Genomic DNA, 25,686 nt, shown 5'->3' with positions numbered 1-25,686 from the left:
AATTCAAGAGAATTGAATGTGTCCCCTATGTTGCATGGGAATTCCACTAAGATTGCATTTCCATTTCTTGAAAGCGTTTCATTCTTGAAATTGAAGGGAATTAGATTCAAAATCATTTTCGGGCCATTCTTTATTTGTCAAAAGTTTGTAGACCATTTCGTAAATCAAATAGGTAACATGTATGTTTTCTATTGTAAGAAGCATACACTTATCCCCTCATCTAGCAACTTGACACACACTGACACACACACACACACACACAAAGGGGAGCGGTTGACTTTATGTGGCATGGGAATTCCACCAAGATTGCGCTTCTATTTTTTGAAAACATTACATCTTCGAAATTCAAGGGAATTCAATTTGGCACATATGTTACACGGGAATTCCGCAATATTACGTTTCCAATTTTTGAAAACGTTTTATTCTAGAAATTCAAGGGAATTCGATTTCGCCCCTATGTTGCACGGGAATTCCACCGAGATTGCATTTTTTTTTTGAAAATGTTCAAGGGAATTCATTTTAGCCCCTATGGTTCAGGGGAATTCCGCCAAGATTGCGTTTCTATTTTTTTTTTTTTAAACGTTACATCTTCAAAATTCAATGGAATTTAATTTGGCCCCTATGTTACACATGAATTTTGCAATATTAAGTTTTTGTTTTTTGAAAATGTTCTATTATCGAAATTCAAGGGAATTTGATTTGGCCCATATGTTGCACGGGAATTTCACTGAGATTGAATTTTAGTTTTTTGTTTTTTGTTTTTGTTTTTTTTTTGAAGAGTAGAAAAAACTTTCAATTAATACTCAAGTCATGCAATACAACAGAAGAGATAAAAAGTGGACCGGAATCTACCCAAGTCACACTTGTACAATGAGAAAAAGCATAGCAAACTAGAAGATGAGCCACAACATTGGCATCTCTACGAACATGACACAACTTAACATTCTGAAAAGCCGAAAGTAAAACAGTAATATCATCCATAAGCAACCCAAAAGGTGATAAACTTGGTTTATGCAGATTTCGAACCAAAACCACAGCATCTGTTTCTACAATAATATTGTCCAAATGATTATTCTTAAGCCGACTTAAAGCCTCACGAACCGCAAGAGCTTCAGCTTCCCGGGGGAGAATGGGACCTGGAGTTGTTATAGCCTGAGCAGCTACAAAAAAACCATCATGATCTCTAAGAACCCAACCCATGCCAATATGATCTGCGGCACAGTGAACAGAGGCATCAATATTCAATTTCAAAATTCCATGAACAGGTTTTAACCACTGTTGAAACTAGAAGCATGTAGAATAGGTATAGGTGGTGGCTGTCTAACAGATTTCCAAGTTTTTAAAAAAGCCAGAGATTTCTTCACAACTAATTGAGGGGAAGTGTCAATCATATTCCAAACTTTCTGGTTTCTAGCATTCCAAATGCCCCAACAGATAGTGATAAAATGAGTGAGCTCGGATTTTGTAAGAGAGTCAAACCTGACCTTCAACCAAGCTAATAAATCCACACTCGACGAACAGCCCCAAACCATTCCATACGCAAGCCAAACCTGAGTCGCAAAAGGACAATCTGCAAAAACATGGATAGCAGTCTCCCTCCCCCTGCCACATAAAGCACAAAAACCATCACATGGGACGCAACGAGTTTGCAACAGATCTTGGGTAGGCAATGTAAATGAACACAGGTTCCAAAAGAAACATTTGATCTTTGGAGGAAGTAAAAAATTCCACATAACAGTCCAACCACTCCAACGAGCCACTGAACACTCTCCCATTAAAAATCTGTATGCACTTCTTACAGAATATAACCAATTCATCTCTCCAGTCCAAAAGAGACAGTCGGGCCGTTTAGTGAGAGGGATTGGAAGGCTAAGAATTAACTTTTTATCACGCTCACCAAAAACATCATTCAAAATATCTACATCCCAAGAGGTTTGGTCCATGTTCATAAGAGATAAGGGGGTGATATGTTGGAGACAATTGTAATTTGGGGTTTCAATAAAAGGAAAAATTGCATCAGGTAACCAAGAATGGTATCACCAGTCCCTAGTCTCCAACGGAACCCATCCCTTAGACTATTTGTAGCCTCCCACACACTGCCACACATAGGAAGGGCGACTACCTAGCTTAGCCTCTAGAAAAGAGGTGGATGGGAAATATTTTGCTTTAAACACACGTGTAACAAGAGCCTCAGGCCTAGACAAAAAACTCCACCCCTGCTTCCCAAGAAGGGCTACATTCATATTGTGCAACCGCCGGAAACCCATACCACCCATAGATTTTGGTTTACAAAGGTCAGCCCACCCTTTCCAACGAATACCCTTCCTACCCTCCCTCGCGAGTTCATAAGACGCTCCAATTCCTCACAAAGACCCTTTGGCAACATAAAAACCTGCATTGCATAATTTGGAATTGATTGCAACACAGTTTTTAGAAGTACTTCCCGGCCAGCCCTTGACATAAAACGATTTCCCCAATGACCAATCCTAGCTTTGATTTTATCCTTTATCCAGCCCAAAACATCCCTCTTTCTACGCCCAATTAAACCAGGTAAGCCCAAGTAAGATCCTCCCAAACCAGTTTGACGAACACCCATCTCAGCACAAAGAATGTCCTTATCTACCCAATCCACATTAGCGCCAAAGCTCATAACAGATTTATCAAAGTTTACAATTTGACCAGTAGCAGCACTAAAGAGACGCAAAACATCATTAACAGTACCCGCCTCCCTATAGGTAGCTCTAAAGAAAATGATAATGTCATCAGCAAAACAGAGGTGACTAACTCTTGGGGCATGACGAGCAATACGAACCCCGTCAAACTACCACTCTCCTCCTGCACCCGAAGCATACTACTCAAGCCCTCAATAACAAGAAGGAACAAATAGGGTGATAGAGGATCACCCTGACGTAGACCTCTTGTAGGGATGACAGGACCCCAAGCTTCCCCTTCGAAAAGAACATGATAATCAACAGTAGTGATACAAGAGTGCATAATTTTGACCCAAGGAGCAGAAAACCCATACGGCACATGATAGACTCAACAAAACCCCATTCAACTCTATCAAAAGCTTTACTCATATCAAGCTTGAGGGCAACATATTTATCAGGGGAATTTGAACCACTACAATGCAAGAAGTGAACAACCTCATAAGCTAGCAAAACATTATCAACAATAGAGCAACTCGGCACAAAAGCACTTTGAGACTCCGAAACTAACCCTCCTAAAATTCAAGGGAATTCAATTTGGCCCCTCTTGTGCACAGAAATTATGCTGAGATTGCATTTTCATTTTTTAAAAATGTTTAATTCTCAAAAGTCAAGGGAATTTAATTTGAAAACATTTCTGAGTCATCTCCTAATTTGCAAGAAGTTTGCAAATTGTTTCCTAATTAAAAATAAATAAATTATGGACCGTGTTTTATATGGTAGGAAACGCTTATCCCTTCATCTAGCAACTTGACAAAAAAAAAGTGGGTGGGGTGGGGTGGGGGTGGGGGGTTGACTTTATGATGCACAGAAATTCCGCCGAGAGTGTGTTTCTTTATTTTTTAATTTTTGAAAATGTTACATTCCATCAGAAATTCAAGGGAATTTTATTTGGTCCCAATGTTGTTGCACGGGAGTTCCGCCGAGATTGCGTTTCGGTTTTTTTAAAATTTTAATTCCTAAAATTCAAGGGAATTCAATTTGGCCCCTACGTTGCACGGGAAATCCGTCGAGATTGGGTTTCCATTTTTTGAAAGCATTTAATTCCCAAAATTAAAAGGAACTCAATTTGGCCCCTATGTTGTACGGGAATTCCATCGAGATTGTGTTTTCAATTTTTCAAAAGCGTATCATTCGCAAAATTCAAGGGAATTCGATTTGGAAACATTTCCGAGCCATTTCTTAATTTGCAAAAAGTACCAACAGGATTCTTATTTAAACTATTAAGATTCACACAATTCCCATGAGCTTCATCAAGTGCATGTAAATCAAATGTATAGCTCCTGCCACCGTTTTCGCCTTTTTTTTTTTTTAAATGTTTCTACTGGATTTTGGCTTTTCTCATTAGGAGGATTTAGTTTCTTAAAGTATCTCTAATGTACCCAAAAAAAAAAAAAAAGAGATGACAGAAAGATTTGAGAGAGGGAATATTTATTCTTCAAATAAATGATTCTCTCTGAAAATAAATATTTTAGCTAGGCGTGTGGCACGTGCAAGCGACATGCCTGCATGCATTAGATAGTAGGGAAAAAAATTATGGATAATGTATCTTATTTGTAAATTGTATTAAGTATACCAAACAACAAAATTCATGTCCGATCTGACCAAACTCACCCTAATGACAGATAACCAATGTCTACAAAGAGTCAATTCTTGTACTAAAAATCCCATTCTTCTTTCAACCTGTGTGTCAAGGTCTTTTGTCTCTTTGCCCTTTAATTTTTTTTGTTTCTTCTTCCTTCATTCAATTCTCCCGTTTCCCTTTGACCTTTTCGCTCTTAAGTTGGAGTAATCTCTCTGACAGCATGATTAATTAGAAGCCTCTCCTCATTCTCCTCAGGCTTGCCTTGGATCCTCATAATCATTCAATTGTGATGAAGACCTCACCTTTGGTTCTTCCTGCATTGTCTGTTGGTTCCCGTAGTTTGGTGCCATCAAGTTCAACTATACTAGGAAAAAGAATGATCGCCAATTTAGAAGAGCACAAATTTTTAAGCATAATGACCATATTATATGTAGCACAACATACCATTCCTTGTACACCTTGTGGCAATTGTGGGCAATAACCATCCAGTGTCAATGGTGTAGAGGTTAACATATCCTAAATCAGTAAAATATTATTTTAATTAATTTGCAAAATTAATTATTAAATTCCAATGATAGTAGAATTTTGCACATGATGATGATAAGCAAAGAAAACAAACCAATTGTGCAAAATGGTCTGGTGCTCCTCCTACAATCATAACATCTTGCTCCTCCGAGGTTACCTGTGAAATAGATGGTATACTATTCGACCTTGGCTTGGCCCTACTTCGATTCGAGACCCTACTTCGATTCGAGACGTGGCTACTTTTTTTCTTATTATTTAACTAAAACATACATAACTTTTTTTTTTGGTTGGGCTACTTTTCTTCTTATTTGTCTTGCTGGTTTGGTTATCTCCTTCTACAAACAGACCAGGAGTGGATGAAGTCAAAGTACCAACGGGATAAATCTTATTTGAACTGTCAAGATTCACATAACCTTCACCAAGTGCATGTAAAGCAGATGTTTAGGATGTATATATTAAGTAAGCTCAAAACATATATTGAAGTCCAAATTCATCCTATAAAAAGAAATAAATCAAATAATTAATTAGTTTGTTATTATATATTTTAATATTTATTTATACTTTATGATGTATATTTTCTAATTTGAAATTAAAAAAACTAATGTTAATACAGGTTGGTAATATGTACGTAATATGTATATGTTTAATTTCATTTAATTATGGATGTAATATGTGTATGTTTATTTTCTTTTAATTACCCACCGTAATATATGTATGTTTAATTTTCTATATGGGCAGAAAAATTTATCATTAATTCCAATAAAAATGAGGTTGTTTTATTATGATTACTATATGGTAATTAATTATTGAGTATATATTATTCTTAATTAATATTATACTAATTTTGACGTCCATATAATCTTAATAATTATGGTAATTAAGGAGTATATATTATTCTTAATAAAATAACATGTGGATATTTAATTTCGTTTATTTATAAATGAAATATGTGTATGCTTAATTTTCTTTAATTATGTTTGGAATATGTGTATGTTTAATTTCTTTTAATTGTGTCAGTAATATGTGTATGTTTAATTTTTTTTTAATTATGCTAATAATATGTGTATCATTAATTTCTTTAATTGATTAGATGAAATCTATACCACGACAAGTATAAAAAACAGTTTAATAAAAATATAATGTGTGAATTAATTTCTTAATTACCATAGTTATTAAGATTTTATTTAAAATTAACCATTAATATAATTTTATATGTATAATAATATGTGAATTGTAATAATTTGTATAATTGTATGGACGTAATAATCTGTGATTTGGAATAATTATCATAATTTTTTGTAATATCCTTTAATTATGGACGTATATGTGTATTATCAATTTCCTTTAAGTGATTAGATAAAATTTATATTACAAAAAGTATTAATTCTTTAATTACCATAATTTTTAAGATTTTATTCAATCGTAATCAAAGGAAGTGCACAGGTAATTGATATTATTTGAAGTAAAAAATAAAAGTAAAATTATCGTAAGAAGGGAATCTCTATGTTTAATTACAATAATAAATTTAGATGTTAAATACAGTTGGTAATTACCACGAATTATTTATATGGCAAATAGTATATACTATATAGTAATCACCTATATAGATTATTATAATAAACAGATTAACATATAGACCAATATTATAAAAAAGGAAGGAAATCTTTTAAGTAAGATGTATTAGGAAAAATATCAATTAATTAAAATATGATAGGAAATTTATATTAGATAAATTATTTTAGGAAATTGATTACCTAGTATCAATCATGGTCATTTTTGCTAATTCTATATTTCTAATTACAGTTATAAACATATTTAATAGGAAAATTTAATTAGGAAATTATATTAAGAGTTTTGGATTAGTAGCAACAGCAGCAGCAATATAATAATAATAAGGGAAAATGACACTTTTTTCCCGTATGTTATATGCTTATAGCACTTTTTCCCCCTGTGTTATTAAAGTGGCAGTTTTCCCCCCTCAGTTATTTTAAAAGTGGTAGTTTTCTCCCTTGTAATGTTAAATTGACAAATTTGCCCTTAAAATAACTATTTCATTTATTTTTATTCTCCAATCAATTGTTACTAATATGTATGGAAGATCACGGTTCGATACGAACCTAATCGAACGCTGTAGCAATTGAACTTAAATAGTATAGACGGTTACGGTTACGATTCAGAACCGAAAAAATAAAATAAAATAATTGTTAAATTTAGACTATTTTTAAATAAGAAATAAAATTATAAAAATAAATACGTAGTAAATAAATACATAAGTTTTGATTGGCGGTTTAAAATCGAAATTGGAACCGAACCGTACCGATTTATCAAAATAAGTGTTTGATTATTTTCACTATATATGACTGTGGTTAAGTTCCGGTTCACGGTTCAACAATTATTTAATTTTAAATTTTTCGGTTCTGAATCGTAACTAGAACCATCCATACTATTTCAAGTGGTAGTTTTCTCCCTTGTAATGTTAAATTGACAAATTTGCCCTTAAAATAACTATTTCATTTATTTTTATTCTCCAATCAATTGTTACTAATATGTATGGAAGATCACGGTTCGATACGAACCTAATCGAACGCTGTAGCAATTGAACTTAAATAGTATAGACGGTTACGGTTACGATTCAGAACCGAAAAAATAAAATAAAATAATTGTTAAATTTAGACTATTTTTAAATAAGAAATAAAATTATAAAAATAAATACGTAGTAAATAAATACATAAGTTTTGATTGGCGGTTTAAAATCGAAATTGGAACCGAACCGTACCGATTTATCAAAATAAGTGTTTGATTATTTTCACTATATATGACTGTGGTTAAGTTCCGGTTCACGGTTCAACAATTATTTAATTTTAAATTTTTCGGTTCTGAATCGTAACTAGAACCATCCATACTATTTCAATATGATTGTTACAGTGTTTGGTTAGGTTCGAACCGAATCATGATCATCCATACATATAAATAATAATTTTTTGGAGAAGAAAAATAAATGAAATAATTATTTTTAAGGGTAACAATGTCAATTTAACATTTCAGGGGGAAAACTACCACTTTAATAACACAGGGGGGAAAGTGCTATATGCACATAACATAGGGGGAAAAAGTGACATTTTCCCTAATAATAATAATAATAATAATAATAATAATAATAATAATAATAATAATTATTATTATTATTATTATTATTATTATTATTATTATTATTATTATTATTACAATCTTAGCAGAATAAATTTTAAATCAAGCTACAAAATTTAATAGTATTATTTCATTTATTCAAGTATAGTAATCACCGTTTTTAACTAATAATTATGTAGCGAAAGACTTCAATACAATGGAGGTACAACGATATAATTCTTGAAATGCATGAATTAATTATGGAATATATATGAAATTAATTCTTTAATTTCGTAATTAGAAACATAGAATCAATGCAATTATATTTAGCATAACAATTAGATGCATACATCATATATATCATATCATATATATGGGTCCATAATAATAAAAGGGTATGCTTATTTATATATATATATATATATATATATATATATATATATATATATATATATATATATATATGAAATTATTTCCTTAGTTCCATAATTAGAAACATAAAAACATTCTATGCAATTATTTTTAGCACAATAATTAAATACATACATCATATTATATCATATATACGGGTTGGACTTTTTAAAGGAAATTTGAAATGAGTTATAAAGTATATGGGTTGTGCATTGATCATTAAATACATACCTAGAAACATAGATAATTTTAAAAAGTCAACATAAAATTCGTTTCTTGCCTATACGGGGTCTTTGTTTTTATGCTTTGCGATTTTGTGAGGTTTTTCACGGACTGTTTTACCGAATTACATGAGCATTCGCAGATGGAGAAGATCAAGATTGCAGTCTCTGCAATCTATAGATGAGCATCTGTAAATTATAGTCTCTTCATTTGTTTTACAAGCATCCGTAAATGAAGAAGATCTAGATTACAATATACAATTCAAATTGTTACTAAACTTCAGAATTCTCTTCCTTCAATGTAACCATGAACTCTGGAGGCAAATTATATCGTGGACCATGGTCCACAATGCATTGTGGATTGTGGACCATGATCATAACTGATACTGCAGTTGTGTTAAACGGATACTGCAGTTGTGTTGAAAAAATATTACAGTTGTGTTGAAAGGAAACTGCAGTTGTACGGAACAGCGGCCGTTCATCCGTTCCACACAACTGCAGTATCCGTTTAACACAGCTGCAGTATCTTTTCAATACAACTGCAGTATCCGTTCAACACAACTGCAGTTCCAGATGAATGACACGGCCTCTGTTCCGCATAACTGCAGTTCCTTTTCAACACAACTGCAGTATCCTTTCAACACAACTACAATATCTTTTCAAGGAGTATCAACAATGACCCATGGTTCACAATGCATTGTGGACCATGGTCCACAGTTACTCTGGATGCTTTTCACAATCTTCAATTCTAAAACCTAGCACATGCAAATTTAGCATCAATGAATTCCCTTGAGGTTTTTGAACTGACGCCTGTGTTATTACTGTCCTATACCCTCGAGGGAAGAAAGAATCGAGAGAGGGAATATGTTTTATTCTTCGTTGAGATTATTCTTTCCGTGGAAAGAATCTCCTGCGCGTGATGCGTGCAGACCACGTGCGGCCTAGGTGGGTTGGAATGTGGTTTTATTTAATTATTATATTTAATAAGATATTGACAATAATACCTAGACTAGACAAAGTAATTGCCATGCCATTTTGGATATTTTTTTGGTATTTTTCAGAACATGTAAATTTTGATAGAGAAGATGAAAAAACTAGAGAAGGAGTAGAGGAGGGAGAGAGGAGCGAGAAACATGTGTGACAAAAACATGATGGCCCTGTTTGGTAAATGGCGGTTGGCTGATTGGGTTGGCTGTTTGGGTTAGAAGGTATGATTTGTTAATAACATTAGCTGATTGTAAAAAGTTGTTTGATAGATTAGCTGTTAGTTAGAAGCTGTTTGGTATAATTTTTTTTCTCAAAAAGCTAATTGAAAAGGCTGCTTTGAGTAGCCTTTGAATTTTAGTATTTTAGAGTTACAAAAAATTTATTAACTAAACAACTAAGAGTGATCAAATAAGCCAAAATTAACTGATAGGCTGATTATTTACCAAACAGGGCCATTGTATTTCTGTCGCGGCTTGCACGGGATCTGCTGAAGCTGGAAATTCATGCAGTGGTCTGATCTTTGGCAAGCTATGTGAGCTATTTTACTATATTTTTGCTTTTCTCTATGGGAGGATTTAGTTTTATTGGGATCTCGAATGTGGGAAAAAGATGAAGACAAAAAAGGAAGAAAATGGTTAGGGGATGGAGAAGGAAATTTATTATCCAAATAGATAATTTTCGACAGAGAATAAATGCTTTAGGTGCGTGGCGCGTGCAGACATTCCTAGCAATTCGGTTCCAAGTAACATGAACGGATAGTGATGATTCAATCCAATAAATACAGCTATAGAAATTTTATACTTGTTTCTGTCATAGAAACTGTGTGATTTTGCCGGTTATTATGATTTTGCCGGTAATCAACCAATTTTTTGGTTTGAATGCACGAAAATCAAAAGTTGATGGGTTTAATTGATACTTTTTAAAGTTCATGAACCTAGTTAAAAAAAAAAAAACTAACCAATTTAAAATCTTTAATAATACACACTCAACCCTAACCCTAACACTCATCTTCTCTGTCATTCTCGCACCTCTCACTCTATTTGTGTCCGTGTCCGCTTCTCACCCATCTCACCATATCTCTATGTCTTGTAGCATTCGGCTCTCTGCCATCGACGTTTTCGGCTCAAATTCTCCGCATCTCAACATTTTCGACGGCTCCGGAATCTGACCTCCTCTCGTTTTCAAAGAACCGCGAGCGAACATTTCTTCTTTCTCACCAGGTATAAAATCCCACTTTCCTATCTATATTTTTCCTTGTATATGTGTAAATTGCTTCTCAAATTGACCTTTTTATATAATTAATTATAAACACCATTTTCCAATTTAGCGTACAATAATGGGTGTCCGTGAGTGGAAGCATTAAAATCAAAATAATTGTCATTTTTGAATTTTAAGTAATTTCTATCTTTTTAAAAATGTATTTATTAATGAATTTTTGCGTAATATGTTTTTTTTTTAAATTATTACTAACTCAGTTACAATGTAGTATTTGTTCATACATACTTTCTCAATGCAATGATATACTTTCTTTTTTTTTTTTTTGAAAATTGCAATGATATACTTAATTCAATGCGATTAGTTAGGTGTTAATTGGCACTTATGTCTGTCACTTGTTTCTTTTTCATCCTCCAAAACATTTTCATTTTTGAGGTTTGTTTCTCCTAGCTATGCATCTATTCGGTTTTGCACCTCTATATATCATGGAAAAATTTGTTAGAAAAAGTTAGTAATAAAAATGAAATTTTAAGTGGCTAAACTACGTTGTGGTATATATATATATATATATATATATATATACATATATATATATATATATACACATATATATATATATATATACACACATATATACACACATATATATACATATATACACACATATATACACACATATATACATATATACACACATATATATACATATATATACTATATATATATATATATATATATATATATATATATATATATATATACATATATACATATATATATATATATATATATATATAGATAGATAGATATATATATATATATATAGATAGATAGATATATATATATATATATAGATAGATAGATATATATATATATATATAGATAGATAGATATATATATATATATATAGATAGATAGATATATATATATATATATAGATATATATATATATATGTATATATATATATATATATATATATATATATATATATATATATATATATATATATGAGCTTCACTTTCAATTTGGGTCGGGTCAAAGTGGATTATAGTTCTTCGAAGTTAGAAAGAGAAGTTGATATATTGTACAATCAAAACGGATAATGAGTTAATTAGAAATTGAATCTCAAAGTAAACCATTTGAGTTGGAAAATAAATGTAAAAAGGCTTGTAAGAAGTTGTCCCACATTGAAAATCTAAGTGGTTTGCGCATTGAATGAGGCGCTGAGATTACGTTCCCGTTTATTGAAAATGTTAAGTTCCAAAAATTTAAGGGAATTCAATTTGGCCCCTCTGTTGTCCGGGAATTTAGGCAAGATTGTGTTTATGTTTTTTGAAAATGTTTAATTCTCGAAATTCAAGGGAATTTGATTTGACCCTAATGTTGCACGTGAATTTCGTCGAGATTGCGTTTTCAATTTTTGAAAATGTTTCATTCTCAAAATTCAAGGGAATTCAATTTTCCCTAGAATTTCGTCGAGATTGCGTTTCCATTGTTTGAAAACGTTTCATTCACAAAATTCAAAGGAATTTGATTCCGAAACGTTTCCCGGTCATTTCCTAATTTGTCAAAAGTTTGTAGACAGTTACCTAATCGATGGTAAACATTACATTCAACACCCTTAATTACACCTTAGGGGGGGGGGGGGGGGGGACTTTATGTTGCATGGAATTCTGCCGAGATCGCAGGACTTTATGTTGCATGGAATTCTGCCGAGGTCGCATTTTTTTGTTGTTGAAAATGTTACATTCCCGAAATTCAAGGGAATTCAGTTCGGTCTTATGTTGCACATGAATTCTTCCGAGATTGTGTTTCCATATTTTGAAAATGTTTCATTCCCGAAATTCAAGGAAATTTGATTTGACCCCTATGTTGCATGGGAATTCTGCTGAGATTATCGACATTTATAGGTAACCAACCAATTTTTTTTATTTGAAAGCACGAAAATCAATATTTCATGAGCCTAATTGGATGTTTTTTTTATTACGTAAAATAAAAAACCTAGCCAATTAAAAACCTTTAATAATACACACTCAATCCTAACCCTAACACTCATCCTCTTTGCTGCTCTTGTACCTCTCACTCTCTCTGTATCTGTCTCCGCTTTTCACCAATCTTAATGTATCTCTCCGTCTTGTAGCATTCGGCTCTCTACCATCGATGTTTTCGGCTATAATTCTCCACGTTTTGACATTTTTGATGACTCCAGATTCTGGCATCCTCTCGTTTTCAAAGAACCTCGAGCGAACATTTATTCTTCTCACCAGCTATAAAATCCCACTTTCCCATCTATATTTTTCCTTGTATATGTGTAAATTGCTTCTTAAATGGACCTTTTTAATATCTAAAAACATAATAAGTGTGAATGAAGGTTATACCCTTCATTTATGTCCGTTTTTTCCGTTAAGTTTTTTTTGTACATTATGCTATAAAAGTTGTACTTTACAATATATTAGACAAACATACCCCTACCGTTATAACTTCCGTTATCTTTTCCACTGTTGTTACCATGCATATGCATCCACTATATATTTTTCTTATTTTCTTCAATAACAATAATATATATACCCATTATATATTAGAGTTATATGTTAGTTATTTTCTAAAATATAAATATAAAATTTATAGAAATATTTCACATTATTATTATTATTTACAATAATTTAAATATCTAAAATCTAAATAAATTTAAAATTTTAATATAAAATATTAATATTGGGCACCTATTTTTTGCGCATCGCGCATAAGAAAAACTAGTAATTAATTATAAACACCATTTTCGAATTTAGCGTACAATAATGGGTATTAGTGAGTAGAATCATTAAAATCAAAGTAATTGTCTGTTTTGAAATTTTAGTAATTTTTATCTTTTTATAAATGTATTTATTAATAGATCTTTGCGTAGTATACTTTTTTTTTATTTTTTTTATTTTTTATTATTACTACTTGACTTTGTTAGAATGTACAGTAGTATTTACCCTTACACACTTTCTCAATGCGATACTTAATCCAATGCAATTAGTTAGGTGTTAATTGAGACACTTTGAAAATGTTTTATTCTTGAAATTCAAGGGAATTTGATTTGGCCCATATGTTGCACGGAAATTCCACTGAGATTGCGTTTTTATTTTTTATTTTTTTTGGTTTTTGTTTTTAAACGTTTCATTCCCAAAATTCAACGGAATTCATTCTTGTGCACAGAAATTATGCCGAGATTGCATTTTCATTTTTTAAAAATGTTTAATTCTCAAAATTCAAAGGGAATTTAATTTCGAAACATTTCAGTCATCTCCTAATTTGCAAGAAGTTTGCAAATTGATTCCTAATTAAAAAAAAAAAAATAGGGAACATGTTTTACATGGTAGGAAACACTTATCCCTTCATCTAGCAACTTGACAAAAAAAAAAGTGGGTGGGGTGGGGGGTTGACTTTATGATGCACAGGAATTCCGCCGAGGGTGCGTTTCTTTATTTTTTATACTTTTTTTGAAAATGTTACATTCTAGAAATTCAAGGGAATTTTATTTGGTCCCAATGTTGTTGCACGGGAATTTCGTCGAGATTGCGTTTCCATTTTTAAAAACGTTTAATTCCCAAAATTCAAGGAATTTCAATTTGGCTCCTACGTTGCACGAGAATTCCGTCGAGATTGCGTTTCCATTTTTTGAAAACGTTTAATTCCTAAAATTAAAAGGAACTCAATTTGGCCCCTAAGTTGCACGAAAATTCCATAGAGATTGCGTTTTCAATTTTTCGAAAGCGTTTCATTCCCAAAATTCAAGGGAATTCCATTTTTAAACGTTTCATTCCCAAAATTCAACGGAATTCATTCTTGTGCACAGAAATTATGCCGAGATTGCATTTTCATTTTTTAAAAATGTTTAATTCTCAAAATTCAAAGGGAATTTAATTTCGAAACATTTCAGTCATCTCCTAATTTGCAAGAAGTTTGCAAATTGATTCCTAATTAAAAAAAAAAAAATAGGGAACATGTTTTACATGGTAGGAAACACTTATCCCTTCATCTAGCAACTTGACAAAAAAAAAGTGGGTGGGGTGGGGGGTTGACTTTATGATGCACAGGAATTCCGCCGAGGGTGCGTTTCTTTATTTTTTATACTTTTTTTGAAAATGTTACATTCTAGAAATTCAAGGGAATTTTATTTGGTCCCAATGTTGTTGCACGGGAATTTCGTCGAGATTGCGTTTCCATTTTTAAAAACGTTTAATTCCCAAAATTCAAGGAATTTCAATTTGGCTCCTACGTTGCACGAGAATTCCGTCGAGATTGCGTTTCCATTTTTTGAAAGCGTTTAATTCCTAAAATTAAAAGGAACTCAATTTGGCCCCTAAGTTGCACGAAAATTCCTTAGAGATTGCGTTTTCAATTTTTCGAAAGCGTTTCATTCCCAAAATTCAAGGGAATTCCATTTGGAAACGTTTCCGAGCCATTTCTTAATTTGCAAAAAGTACCAACAGGATTCTTATTTAAACTATTAAGATTCACACAATTCCCATGAGCTTCATCAAGTGCATGTAAATCAAATGTATAGCTCCTGCCACCGTTTTCACCTTCTTTCTTTTTTTTTTTCTTTTTTTTTTTTTAATGTTTCTACTAGACTTTGGCTTTTCTCATTTGGAGGATTTAGTTTCTTAAAGTATCTCTAATGTACCAAAAAAAAAAAAAAAGATGACAGAAAGATTTGAGAGAGGGAATATTTATTCTTCAAATAAATGATTCTCTCTGAAAGTAAATGTTCTAGCTAGGCGTGTGGCACGTGCAAGCGACGTGCCTGCATGCATCGAATATGTAGGGAAAAAAATATGGATAATGTATCTTATTTGTAAATTGTATTAAGTATACCTGCAAACAACAAAATTCATGTCCGATTTGACCAAACTCACCCTAATGACAGATAACCAATGTCTACAAAGAGTCAATTCTTGTACTAAAAATCTCATTCTTCTTTCAACATGTGTGTGAAGGTATTTTGTCTCTTTGCCCTTTAATTTTTTTTTTGTTTGTTCTTCCTTCATTCAATTCTCCCGTTTCCCTTTCGTCTTTTCGCTCTTAAGTTGGAGTAATCTCTCTGACCGCAGGATTAATTGGAAGCCTCTCCTCATTCTCCTTAGGCTTGCCTTGGATCCTCATTATCATTCAATTGCGATGTAGACCTCATCACCTTTGGTTCTTCCTGCATTGTCTGTTGGTTCCCGTAGTTTGAATTGGTGCCATCAAGTTCAACTGTACCAGGAAAAAGAATGATGGTCAATTTAGAAGAGCACAAGTTTTTAAGCATAATGACCATATTATATATAGCACAACATACCATTCCTTGTGGCAATTGTGGGCAATGACCATCCAGTGTCATTAGTGTAGAGGTTAACATATCCTACAGCAGCAAAATATTGTTTTAATTTGCAAAATTAATAATTAAGTTCCAATGATAGTCCTCTTACACGGGAATTTCGTAATATTACATTTCCATTTTTTGAAAACGTTTTATTCTAGAAATTCAAGGGAATTCGATTTCGCCCCTATGTTGCACAGGAATTCCACCGAGATTGCAAATTTTTTTTTTGTTTTTTTTTTGAAAATGTTTCATTCCCAGAATTCAATGGGATTCATTTTGGCCCCTATGGTTCACTGGAATTCCGCCAAGATTGGGTTTCTATTTTTTTGAAAACGTTACATCTTCTAAATTCAAGGGAATTCAATTTGTGGCCCCTATGTTACACGGGAATTTCGCAATATTGCGTTTTCGTTTTTTGAAAATGTTTAATTCTTGAAATTCAAGGGAATTTGATTTGGCCCATATGTTGCACGGGAATTCCACTGAGATTGCGTTTTTTTTTTTGTTTTTTTTTTTTTGTTTTTAAACGTTTCATTCGCAAAATTCAAGGGAATTCAGTTTGGCCCCTCTTTTGCACATAAATTATGCCGAGATTGCATTTTCATTTTTTAAAAATGTTTAATTCTCAAAATTCAAGGGAATTTAATTTGGAAACATTTCTGAGTCATCTCCTAATTTACAAGAAGTTTGCAAATTGTTTCCGAATTAAAAAAAAATAAAATTAGTGAGCGTGTTTTATATTGTAGGAAACGCTTATCCCCTCATCTAGCAACTTGACAAAAAAAAAAGTGGGTNTTGACTTTATGATGCACAGGAATTCCGCCGAGAGTGCGTTTCTTTATTTATTTTATTTATTTTATTTTTTTGAAAATGTTACATTCCAGAAATTCAAGGGAATTTTATTTGGTCCCAATGTTGTTGCACGGGAGTTCTACCGAGATTGCATTTCCATTTTTTAAAATGTTTAATTCTCAAAATTCAAGGGAATTCAACTTGGCTCATACGTTGCACGGGAATTCCGTCGAGATTGCGTTTCCATTTTTTGAAAACGTTTAATTCCTAAAATTAAAATGAACTCAATTTGGCCCTTATGTTGCACGGGAATTCTATCGAGATTGCGTTTTCAATTTTTCGAAAGCGTTTCATTCCCTAAATTTTACAGAATTCGATTTGGAAACCTTTTCGAGCCATTTCTTAATTTGCAAAAAGTACCAACAGGATTCTTATTTAAACTATTAAGATTCACACGATTCCCATGAGCTTGATCAAGTGCATGTAAATCAAATGTATAGCTCCTGCCACCGTTTTTGCCTCTTTTTTTTTTTTTTTTTTTTTTTTTTTTTTTTAATTTAATGTTTCTACTGGATTTTGGCTTTTCTCATTAGGAGGATTTAGTTTCTTAATGTATCTCTAATGTACCAAAAAAAATGACAGAAAGATTTGAGAGAGAGAATATTTATTCTTCAAATAAATGATTCTCTCTGAAAATAAATATTCTAGCTAGGCGTGTGGCACGTGCAAGCGACGTGCCTGCATGCATCATATAGGTAGGGAAAAAATTATGGATAATGTATCTTATTTGTAAATTGTATTAAGTATACCAAACAACAAAATTCATGTCCGATCCGACCAAACTCACCCTAATGACAGATAACCAATGTCTACAAAGAGTCAATTCTTGTACTAAAAATCTCATTCTTCTTTCAACCTGTGTGTCAATGTCTTTTGTCTCTTTGCCCTTTAATTTTTTAATTTTTTTTTGTTTCTTTTTCCTTGATTCAATTCTCCCGTTTCCCTTTGGCCTTTTCGCTCTTAAGTTGGAGTAATTCTCTCTGACCGCAGGATTAATTGGAAGCCTCTCCTCATTCTCCTCAGGCTTGCCTTGGATTCTCATTATCATTCAATTGTGATGAAGACCTCATCACCTTTGGTTCTTCCTGCATTGTCTGTTGGTTCCCGTAGTTTGGTGCAACTGTACCAGGAAAAAGAATGATGACCAATTTAGAATAGCACAAGTTTTTAAGCATAATGACCATATTATATATAGCAGAACATACCATTCCTTGTACACCTTGTGGCAATTGTGGGCAATAACTATTCAGTGTCATTGGTGTAGAGGTTAACATATCCTACAGCAGCAAAATATTGTTTTAATTTGCAAAATTAATAATTAAGTTCCAATGATAGTAGAATTTTGCACATGATGTCATCAAACCATGTGCAAAATTATCTGGGGCTCCTCCTACAATCATAACATCTTGCTCCTCCGAGGTTATCTGTGGAATAGATGAGGCATTAGAATAGATGGTATACTATTCGGCCTAGGCTTGGCCCTGCTCAATTTGAGACTTGGCTACTTTTCTTCTTATTATTTAACTAAAACATACATACCTTTCTTTTTTTGGTTGGACTACTTTTGTTCTTATTTGTGTTGCTGGTTTGGTTATCTCCTTCTACCAACAGACCAGGAGTGGATGAAGTCAAAGTACCAACAGGATAAATGCTATTTGAACTGACATAAGCTTCATCAAGTGCATGTAAAGCAGATGTATAGGTCTGTTGAGATAATGATCCTTCTTCACTCAATATCATTGCTCTTTGGCATATATCATTGTATCTTTGGACTCTAGACTTGTTTTCTCCAGATGCAGCTAGCAGAGGATATCTGGTCTTGGCATCATTTGTCCATCGTTTCATGACATATTGATGTGGGATGGTAGAAATGCCACGGAGTTGGAGAACAACCATTACATGTCTACAAACATAACCTTTCAACTCAAACAAATGGCATGTATGTACAATACACTTCTGGCTTATCTTCATTCAATGTAACCATGAAATCTTGATCCTTTTCACTATCTTGAATTCTGTAAGTTATACTGCCCTTCTCATCTTGCTTCTGTGATACACAAATACAAGCAACAACACCCACAACTTCGATTTGGAATTTCTTAAACACAGAATGTGTGTACACCCCTGCCATATGCTTCTCAAAGGGCGACAGCGTCTTCAAAACAGGCTGTTCGTTCCATGTATCGAAATCTGCCTTAGCTTCCCTCTTCATACCTATCTTGTAGAACAGCTTCATACTGTTTGACAAACTCTTGCAGTGTGGTGTTCTTATGAACATATTTGTCGAAGAAGAACGAGTTCACACTTTCTGATTGAACAGCTCTAGACAATCCACCTAAAAATGCAGCATTATTTTTCCTCATAAGTGTAGGTACCCATTTTGTGCGATCTTCATACAATGACAAAAACAATTCATTTTCTCTGAGTTCAACAAGATTTTTCCACCTCTCTTCAAACTCCTCGTTGGTCCATGGCCTGTAAATGCATTCTTCAAACTTCACCATAAATTCCTCCTCATTCTGCTTCACAACATTTTTCACACTTTCTGAGACCTTTCCAAGACAAAACAAAGATGGAGGGATGATGGGAAAATTTCTGAGATAACTGGTGTCATATAGCTTGTTCATGGTCAGTGACTATGGCTTTGGGAGCTTGACCACCCATTGCTCTCAGCCATGTCCACATCACCCAAGAAAGTGTTGCAGAGCTTTCATCAAATAGCAATGCAGTTCCAAGTAGCATGAACTGATAGTGATGATTCACCCCAATAAATAGAGCTATAGGGATTTTATACTTGTTTCTGACATAGGTAGCGTCGAAGGACACAACATCACTAAAATGTGCGTAATCATGTCTGCTTTTGGCGTCGACCCATAAAAGATTTTTCAATCGATGATCTTCACTTACGTCGACAGCATAAAAGAAGTTGGAATTCATACTTTTCATCTGAATGAAGAATTCCAGTAAAACATTTGCCTCCCCTGCATCCATAGCCAAATTCTGGCCTCCCTCAAAGGAACTTTTTATGGCAACAACATTTTTGTATTCAGCTAATTGTCTTGTCATTGCAGCATACATCATCCTTGTCTGTTCACTCACAGCTTGGGGAGGTGAAAGCTCATGGTTATGCTCTTTCTCAAATCTGTGTATAATCCATCTCCCATCAGATCTTAGCTTAACATGCATAAGCTTTGCAATCTGTCTTTGCACACGCTCTTCTACCTCCACCATTTTCTGGATCCTGACTACTACCGGGGCGGTTTGCAGATTTACCATTTCCTCGCTTTGTTCCATACCTAGAACATGCAAATTTAGCATCGATGAACTCTCCCAATCTCTTTGACCGACGGCTGTTTTGTATTGCCGTCTCAAACCCCATTGAACTCGCATATTGTTGATAGAAGGCTAATGCTTCCTCATGGGATTCAAACTCCATAGCAGCTGGTGGCTCAAGGTTTACATCTTCATTGAACTCCCCCACATTATTTGTTTCTTTATCCTCTTTATCCATGATATAACTCCTAAGTTATATCTTCTCTGTGAACTCTGAACTGAAATTTAAAATAAATAAGTAAATAAAAACATGTCAGATCACTTGGAGGTTCTTCTAACAAACACCTTTAGCATCACCCAATTCTAGATTAAACATTTGAGCATACCACTTAACTAACATTCAGACTTCATGCATTTGCAAACAAATCATTAGATTACATATCACCAAATAATTCTCACAAGTCATATACTAGAATTAGGATTTAACAAGGGCGAGGTACGTGAGTGGGTAAGGGGGCCTTGGTCACCCCACCCGAAAAAATTAATAAATACTTATCTATATATATTATTATATTAAGAATAAAAATTCTCTTTTGGTCCCTCTCAAAACTTTTTTTAAAAAATGTTTAGGATGTATATATTAAGTAAGCTCAAAACATATATATATATTGAAGTCCAAATTCATCAAATAAAAAGAAATAAATCAAAGTAATTAATTAGTTAGTTATTATATAATTTTAATATTTATTTATACTTTATGATGTATATTTTCTAATTCAAAAGATTATATTTGAAGTTGAAAAAACTAATGTTAATATTGGTTCTTTAATTTGTGATTTTAAATTCCATCCTCATTCTTAAATTTTTGAATATTAAATTAATTAATAAAATGAATATCAGTTAATTATGTATAAAAAAAATGTTATCAACAAAATAATTGACAACTATTATTTGACAAAAAGAGTGACAAGCAATATTATTATTGTATATTATGTAAAAAATTATAAAGTATTTATTTACATCAATACTGATCGTTACATAGAGTATCATATATTAAAAATTATTATCAATAATACATAGTATAATTATGTATGGAATATATAATGATATCGTGCATAATTGGTACTATTGACATAAAAAATTTGATAAATATGATTATTTTTTAATATTATTATATTTGAATATATTTCAAATAATATTGATATTATCTAATTAGTCTAATTAGTTTAATTAGATAATATAGATCAAAGGAGTTTGAACATATTCAAATTCTTCTATTGTATAGCTATAAATAGGAGCTCTCGTTTCTATGTAATCATCATGAAAAAATCATGTACACATCCTGGAAAATATTATTTAGATATCACTAAAAGCCCCTTCATGAAGATCAAACCTCTATTGAAAATCAAGCCATTTGAACCCCGATGCAATTCAATGAAGAACAAACTTTTCTTTGAAGATCAAGTCACTTGAATTCCGGAGAACCTTCAATGGAGTGTTCAAGACATCGAATTGAAGAATTTTCTAGCTCCCCCTTTGATTACGAACTTCCTTTACTTATGTAACATACAAGGTTGAAATGCCTGCATACATGAACAATTTCTAGCTAACAACAAAGCCCCAAATTGGTTAACAAAAATTCAGAACTAATTAATACCAAACTGATCCTATCTAAAGAGACAAAAGAGAGCTACCACCAAACCAATTATCCATTCAAACTCATCATCCTATATATCTACCTGGTTCCCTCACCCCCATACAATCAAACCACATGCAATGTGTTAGAGTATAGCATAAATGATTACATTTGAAGTTGAAAAAACTAATGTTAATATTGGTTCTTTAATTTGTGATTTTAAATTCCGTCCTCATTCTTAAATTTTGGAATATTAAATTAATTAGTAAAATGAATCAGTTAATTATGTATAAAAAAAATGTTATCAACAAAATAATTGACAACTTTTATTTGACAAAAAGAGTGACAAGCAATATTATTATTGTATATTATGTAAAAAAAATTATAAAGTATTTATTGACATAAATACCGATCGTTACATAGAGTATCATTAAAAATTATTATCGAGAATACATAGTATAATTATGTATGGTATATATAATGATATCATGTATAATAGGTACGGTTGACATAAACCTGGATCACTTTGATATCGTCCCAGCATTCCAACAGCAAAGGCGATGTCCGGCCTAGTACAGACTTGAACATACCCGAGACAACCAACAACCGAAGCATAGGGAATTATTCATGGATTCTCTTTCAAAATCATTCTTTGGACACTGGTCCAAACTGAATTTATCACCTCTCACGATAGGAGCTGGACGCGGTGAACAATCCTTCATCCGAAATCTTTCAAAGACTTTGTTGATATAGGTTTCCTGCGATAGTCCCAGAATGCCCCGAGATCTATCCCTATGGATCTTTATGTCAATGACATAAGATGCCTCGCCCATATCTTTCATATCAAAGTTCTTAGAAAGGAATTGTTTAACCTCGTGTAGCATTCCCTTATCATTTGATGCAAGCAAAATATCATCCACATATAAAACAAGAAAACAAATTTTACTCACACTTGTCTTCTGGAATATACAATGATCCATGATACTTTCAACAAAACCATATGATGAAATGACTCCGTCAAACTTGATATACCATTGGTGGGAGCTTGTTTTAAATCATAAATGGAGTTTTTGAGCTTGCAAACCAAATGATTGCCTTCACTAGAAGAGAATCCTTCAAGTTGCTTCATATAAACCACTTCTTCTAGATCACCATTAAGAAATGCCGTTTTCACATCCATTTGTTGCAATTCAAGATTGAAATGTGCAACCAAATCCAAGAATATGCGAATTGAATCTTTCTTTGATACAGCAGAAAAGGTCTCCGTGTAATCGGTTCATTCTTTTTGATTGAATCCTTTAGCAACAAGCCTAGCCTTATATCGCTCGATGTTGCCTAATGAGTCATTTTTAGTCTTATAGACCCATTTACAGCCAATGGCCTTGGCCCCATTAGGCAACTCAACAAGGTCACAAACCCCATTGCTCCGCATGGAATTCATTTCTTCCTTCATGGCTTCATACCATAAATCTGACTCTTCACAATTTATGGCTTGTGAAAACGTTTCTGGATCATTTTCTACTTCAACATCAGACTCTTGCAGATACACTATGTAATCACTAGGAATTGCCAGTCTTTTATCTCAAACATATCACCTCAAAGTTGAACTACCATCTCCTTGAGAAGTTAGTGGTTCAACTACCGCTTCAGGAATTTCCGGAATTGGTTGATTGGTCGAGATAATATCAGCATCTCGTGGAATTTCTTCAATAGGTTGTTCAATACCTGTTTGATCTTGAGGGGTGCTTGAATCTATTATCAACCTATGTGATGATGTAGAAGGACATGATTCAATATGATCATGATTAGAAATCAAATCATTGAATCTATCCCTCCCACTAATCATGTCATTTTCAAGAAACTTAGAATTTCTTGATTCCACGATCCTTGTCGAATGAGATGAACAATAGAATCTATACCCTTTGGAGGACTGTGCGTATCCAATAAAGAAACCACTAATAATCCTTAGATCCAACTTTTTTTCTTGTGGGTTATATATCCTTACCTCAGACGGGCATCCCCAAACACGCATATGTTGCAAACTCGGTTTCCAACCTTTAAATAACTCAAATGGTGTCTTTGGAACAGCCTTGGTTGGGACACAGTTTAATATATACGTTGTCATCTTAAGCGCTTCGGCCCACAAAAACTTAGGAAGTTTGGAGTTGCTAAGCATACTCCACACCATGTCATGTTCGGTTTTTTCTTTCAGCAACACCATTTTGGTCCGGAGAACCAGGCATGGTATATTGGGCAACAATCTCATGTTCTTGAAGAAACTTAGCAAATAGACCAGGTGCTTGTCCACTTTCAGTGTACCTACCATAGTATTCACCACCTCTATCGGATCTTACTATTTGTATTTGTTTCCCACATTGGTTGTCAACTTCAACCTAGCTTAAAAGACTTGAATGCATCCAATGCTTCATTTTTTTTTATTATGAATCAAATACACATAAGTAAATCGCGAGTAATCATCAATGAAGGTGATGAAATACTTTTGACCTGGCATATTCATATCTAGACAACAAATGTCAGTGCGTATGATTTCCAATATGCTTGAACTCCTTTTGGCACCTTTCTTATACTTGTTCGTCTGCTTTCCCTTAATGCAGTCTATACAAGTCTCGAAATCAGTATAATCAAGAGTACTAAGTACCCCATCATTTACTAATCTCTTTATACGTTCAAAATGGATGGCTTTAGCTATAAAAAGTCAAAAGTTTCATTTCAAAAATCTAACTTCTTGTTTCTACACTCTAACCTGTATTTGAAGAGAGTAAGAAATCTACACCTTTTCTTACTGGTTTCCAAGAGAAAGAGTATGATAGAGCTAGTGGCATAGTGCAACATTCCTATGATGAATTAATTTCAAAGCTAAGCGATCAAAGCAACATTCGGACTAATTCTGGTTTTGGTTCCCCAGCAATCATGAAATTTCTCAATTTATCCCGTATGTCAAAATTGGAAACTGAAAAGAGCATATATTCATCATCAAAATAATCATATCGGAAGTATCATAAACCAATTCAAAAATATAAATATATGCACATACGGAAACGAACATGCACACAAACTGAGCTCGGAAATGAATAACAATAGCATAACTATGGTGGAAGCTAGGGAAATAAACCACCGGAGATAGTTCTGCTGTAGAAATCTTCATTGATCTTCGGATATGCATCCAGATATGCAGCGTGAATAAATTTATCCTATTCACTAACCTCTGTATGAAGAATTTAGGGCTTAAAGAAATTATGATTTAGGGATAAATGGAATTAGGAATTTAGGGATTAGGGCTTAAGATTTGAGTAATAGAAGTATTGAACTAACCTGTAGCGCACTATTCCCAGGCGACGGTGATGGCAACGTTGATGGCGACGAGCGACTTTGATGGCAAAGACCCAAGTGTGCGCTGCTAAGGAGACGAATATATGCTGTTGGTGGAGGGGGCGAGAAGAAGCAGCTAAAAACGACGGGAGATTTGTGTCTTCGGCGATTTCTCACCAGAGATTTGGAGCGGAACGGCTTCGGCCTTCAGCAAAGATTTGCAGCAGGAACGGCTTCTACGAATACAACGGATTTACAGTGAGAGACTGAGTGGAGATTAAGAAGAAGAGAGTGAAAAATAAGTTAGCTAGCCTATATATATGTAAAGGTATTTCCGACGACTAAAACATGGTCGGAAAATAAAATATCAATTTGAAGAATTCGAATGGCGAAAACATTCCGACCACTTTTAAAGGTGGTCGGAAATTTCGACATTTTTCCGTCTAAATTTACCTTTCGACGA

At 33.2% G+C, this 25,686-nt stretch overlaps 1 protein-coding gene and 1 pseudogene across 1 annotated transcript; both read right to left on the bottom strand.

Annotated features, from left to right (window-relative positions):
- Positions 1 to 779: 779 nt before the first annotated feature.
- LOC116007493 lies at positions 780 to 3,204 on the bottom strand. The gene is made up of 2 exons (XM_031248192.1): positions 1,485 to 3,204; positions 780 to 1,211 (listed from the first exon to the last, which is right to left on the bottom strand). Exons 1-2 carry the CDS (start codon positions 1,609 to 1,611, stop codon positions 793 to 795), a joined length of 546 nt encoding a protein of 181 aa, XP_031104052.1. The 5' UTR covers positions 1,612 to 3,204; the 3' UTR covers positions 780 to 792.
- A 14,487-nt stretch (positions 3,205 to 17,691) lies between these two features.
- Positions 17,692 to 25,481, bottom strand: LOC116005573 (annotated as a pseudogene).
- Between the last annotated feature and the right edge of the window lie 205 nt (positions 25,482 to 25,686).

Source organism: Ipomoea triloba, chromosome 15 (assembly GCF_003576645.1).
Source record: "Ipomoea triloba cultivar NCNSP0323 chromosome 15, ASM357664v1".
Lineage (NCBI taxonomy): Eukaryota > Viridiplantae > Streptophyta > Magnoliopsida > Solanales > Convolvulaceae > Ipomoea > Ipomoea triloba.
Note: the sequence above shows the minus strand (reverse complement) of the source record. Positions and strands in the feature narration are given on the sequence as shown.

Coding starts and splice junctions, on each gene's coding strand:
- LOC116007493 (XM_031248192.1), bottom strand. CDS start 1,611: ATGTGGCAGGGGGAGGGAGACTGCTATCCATGTTTTTGCAGATTGTCC. Junction 1,212..1,484: donor ATTTATTAGCTTGGTTGAAG/GTCAGGTTTGAC, acceptor ACTGTGCCGCAG/ATCATATTGGCATGGGTTGG.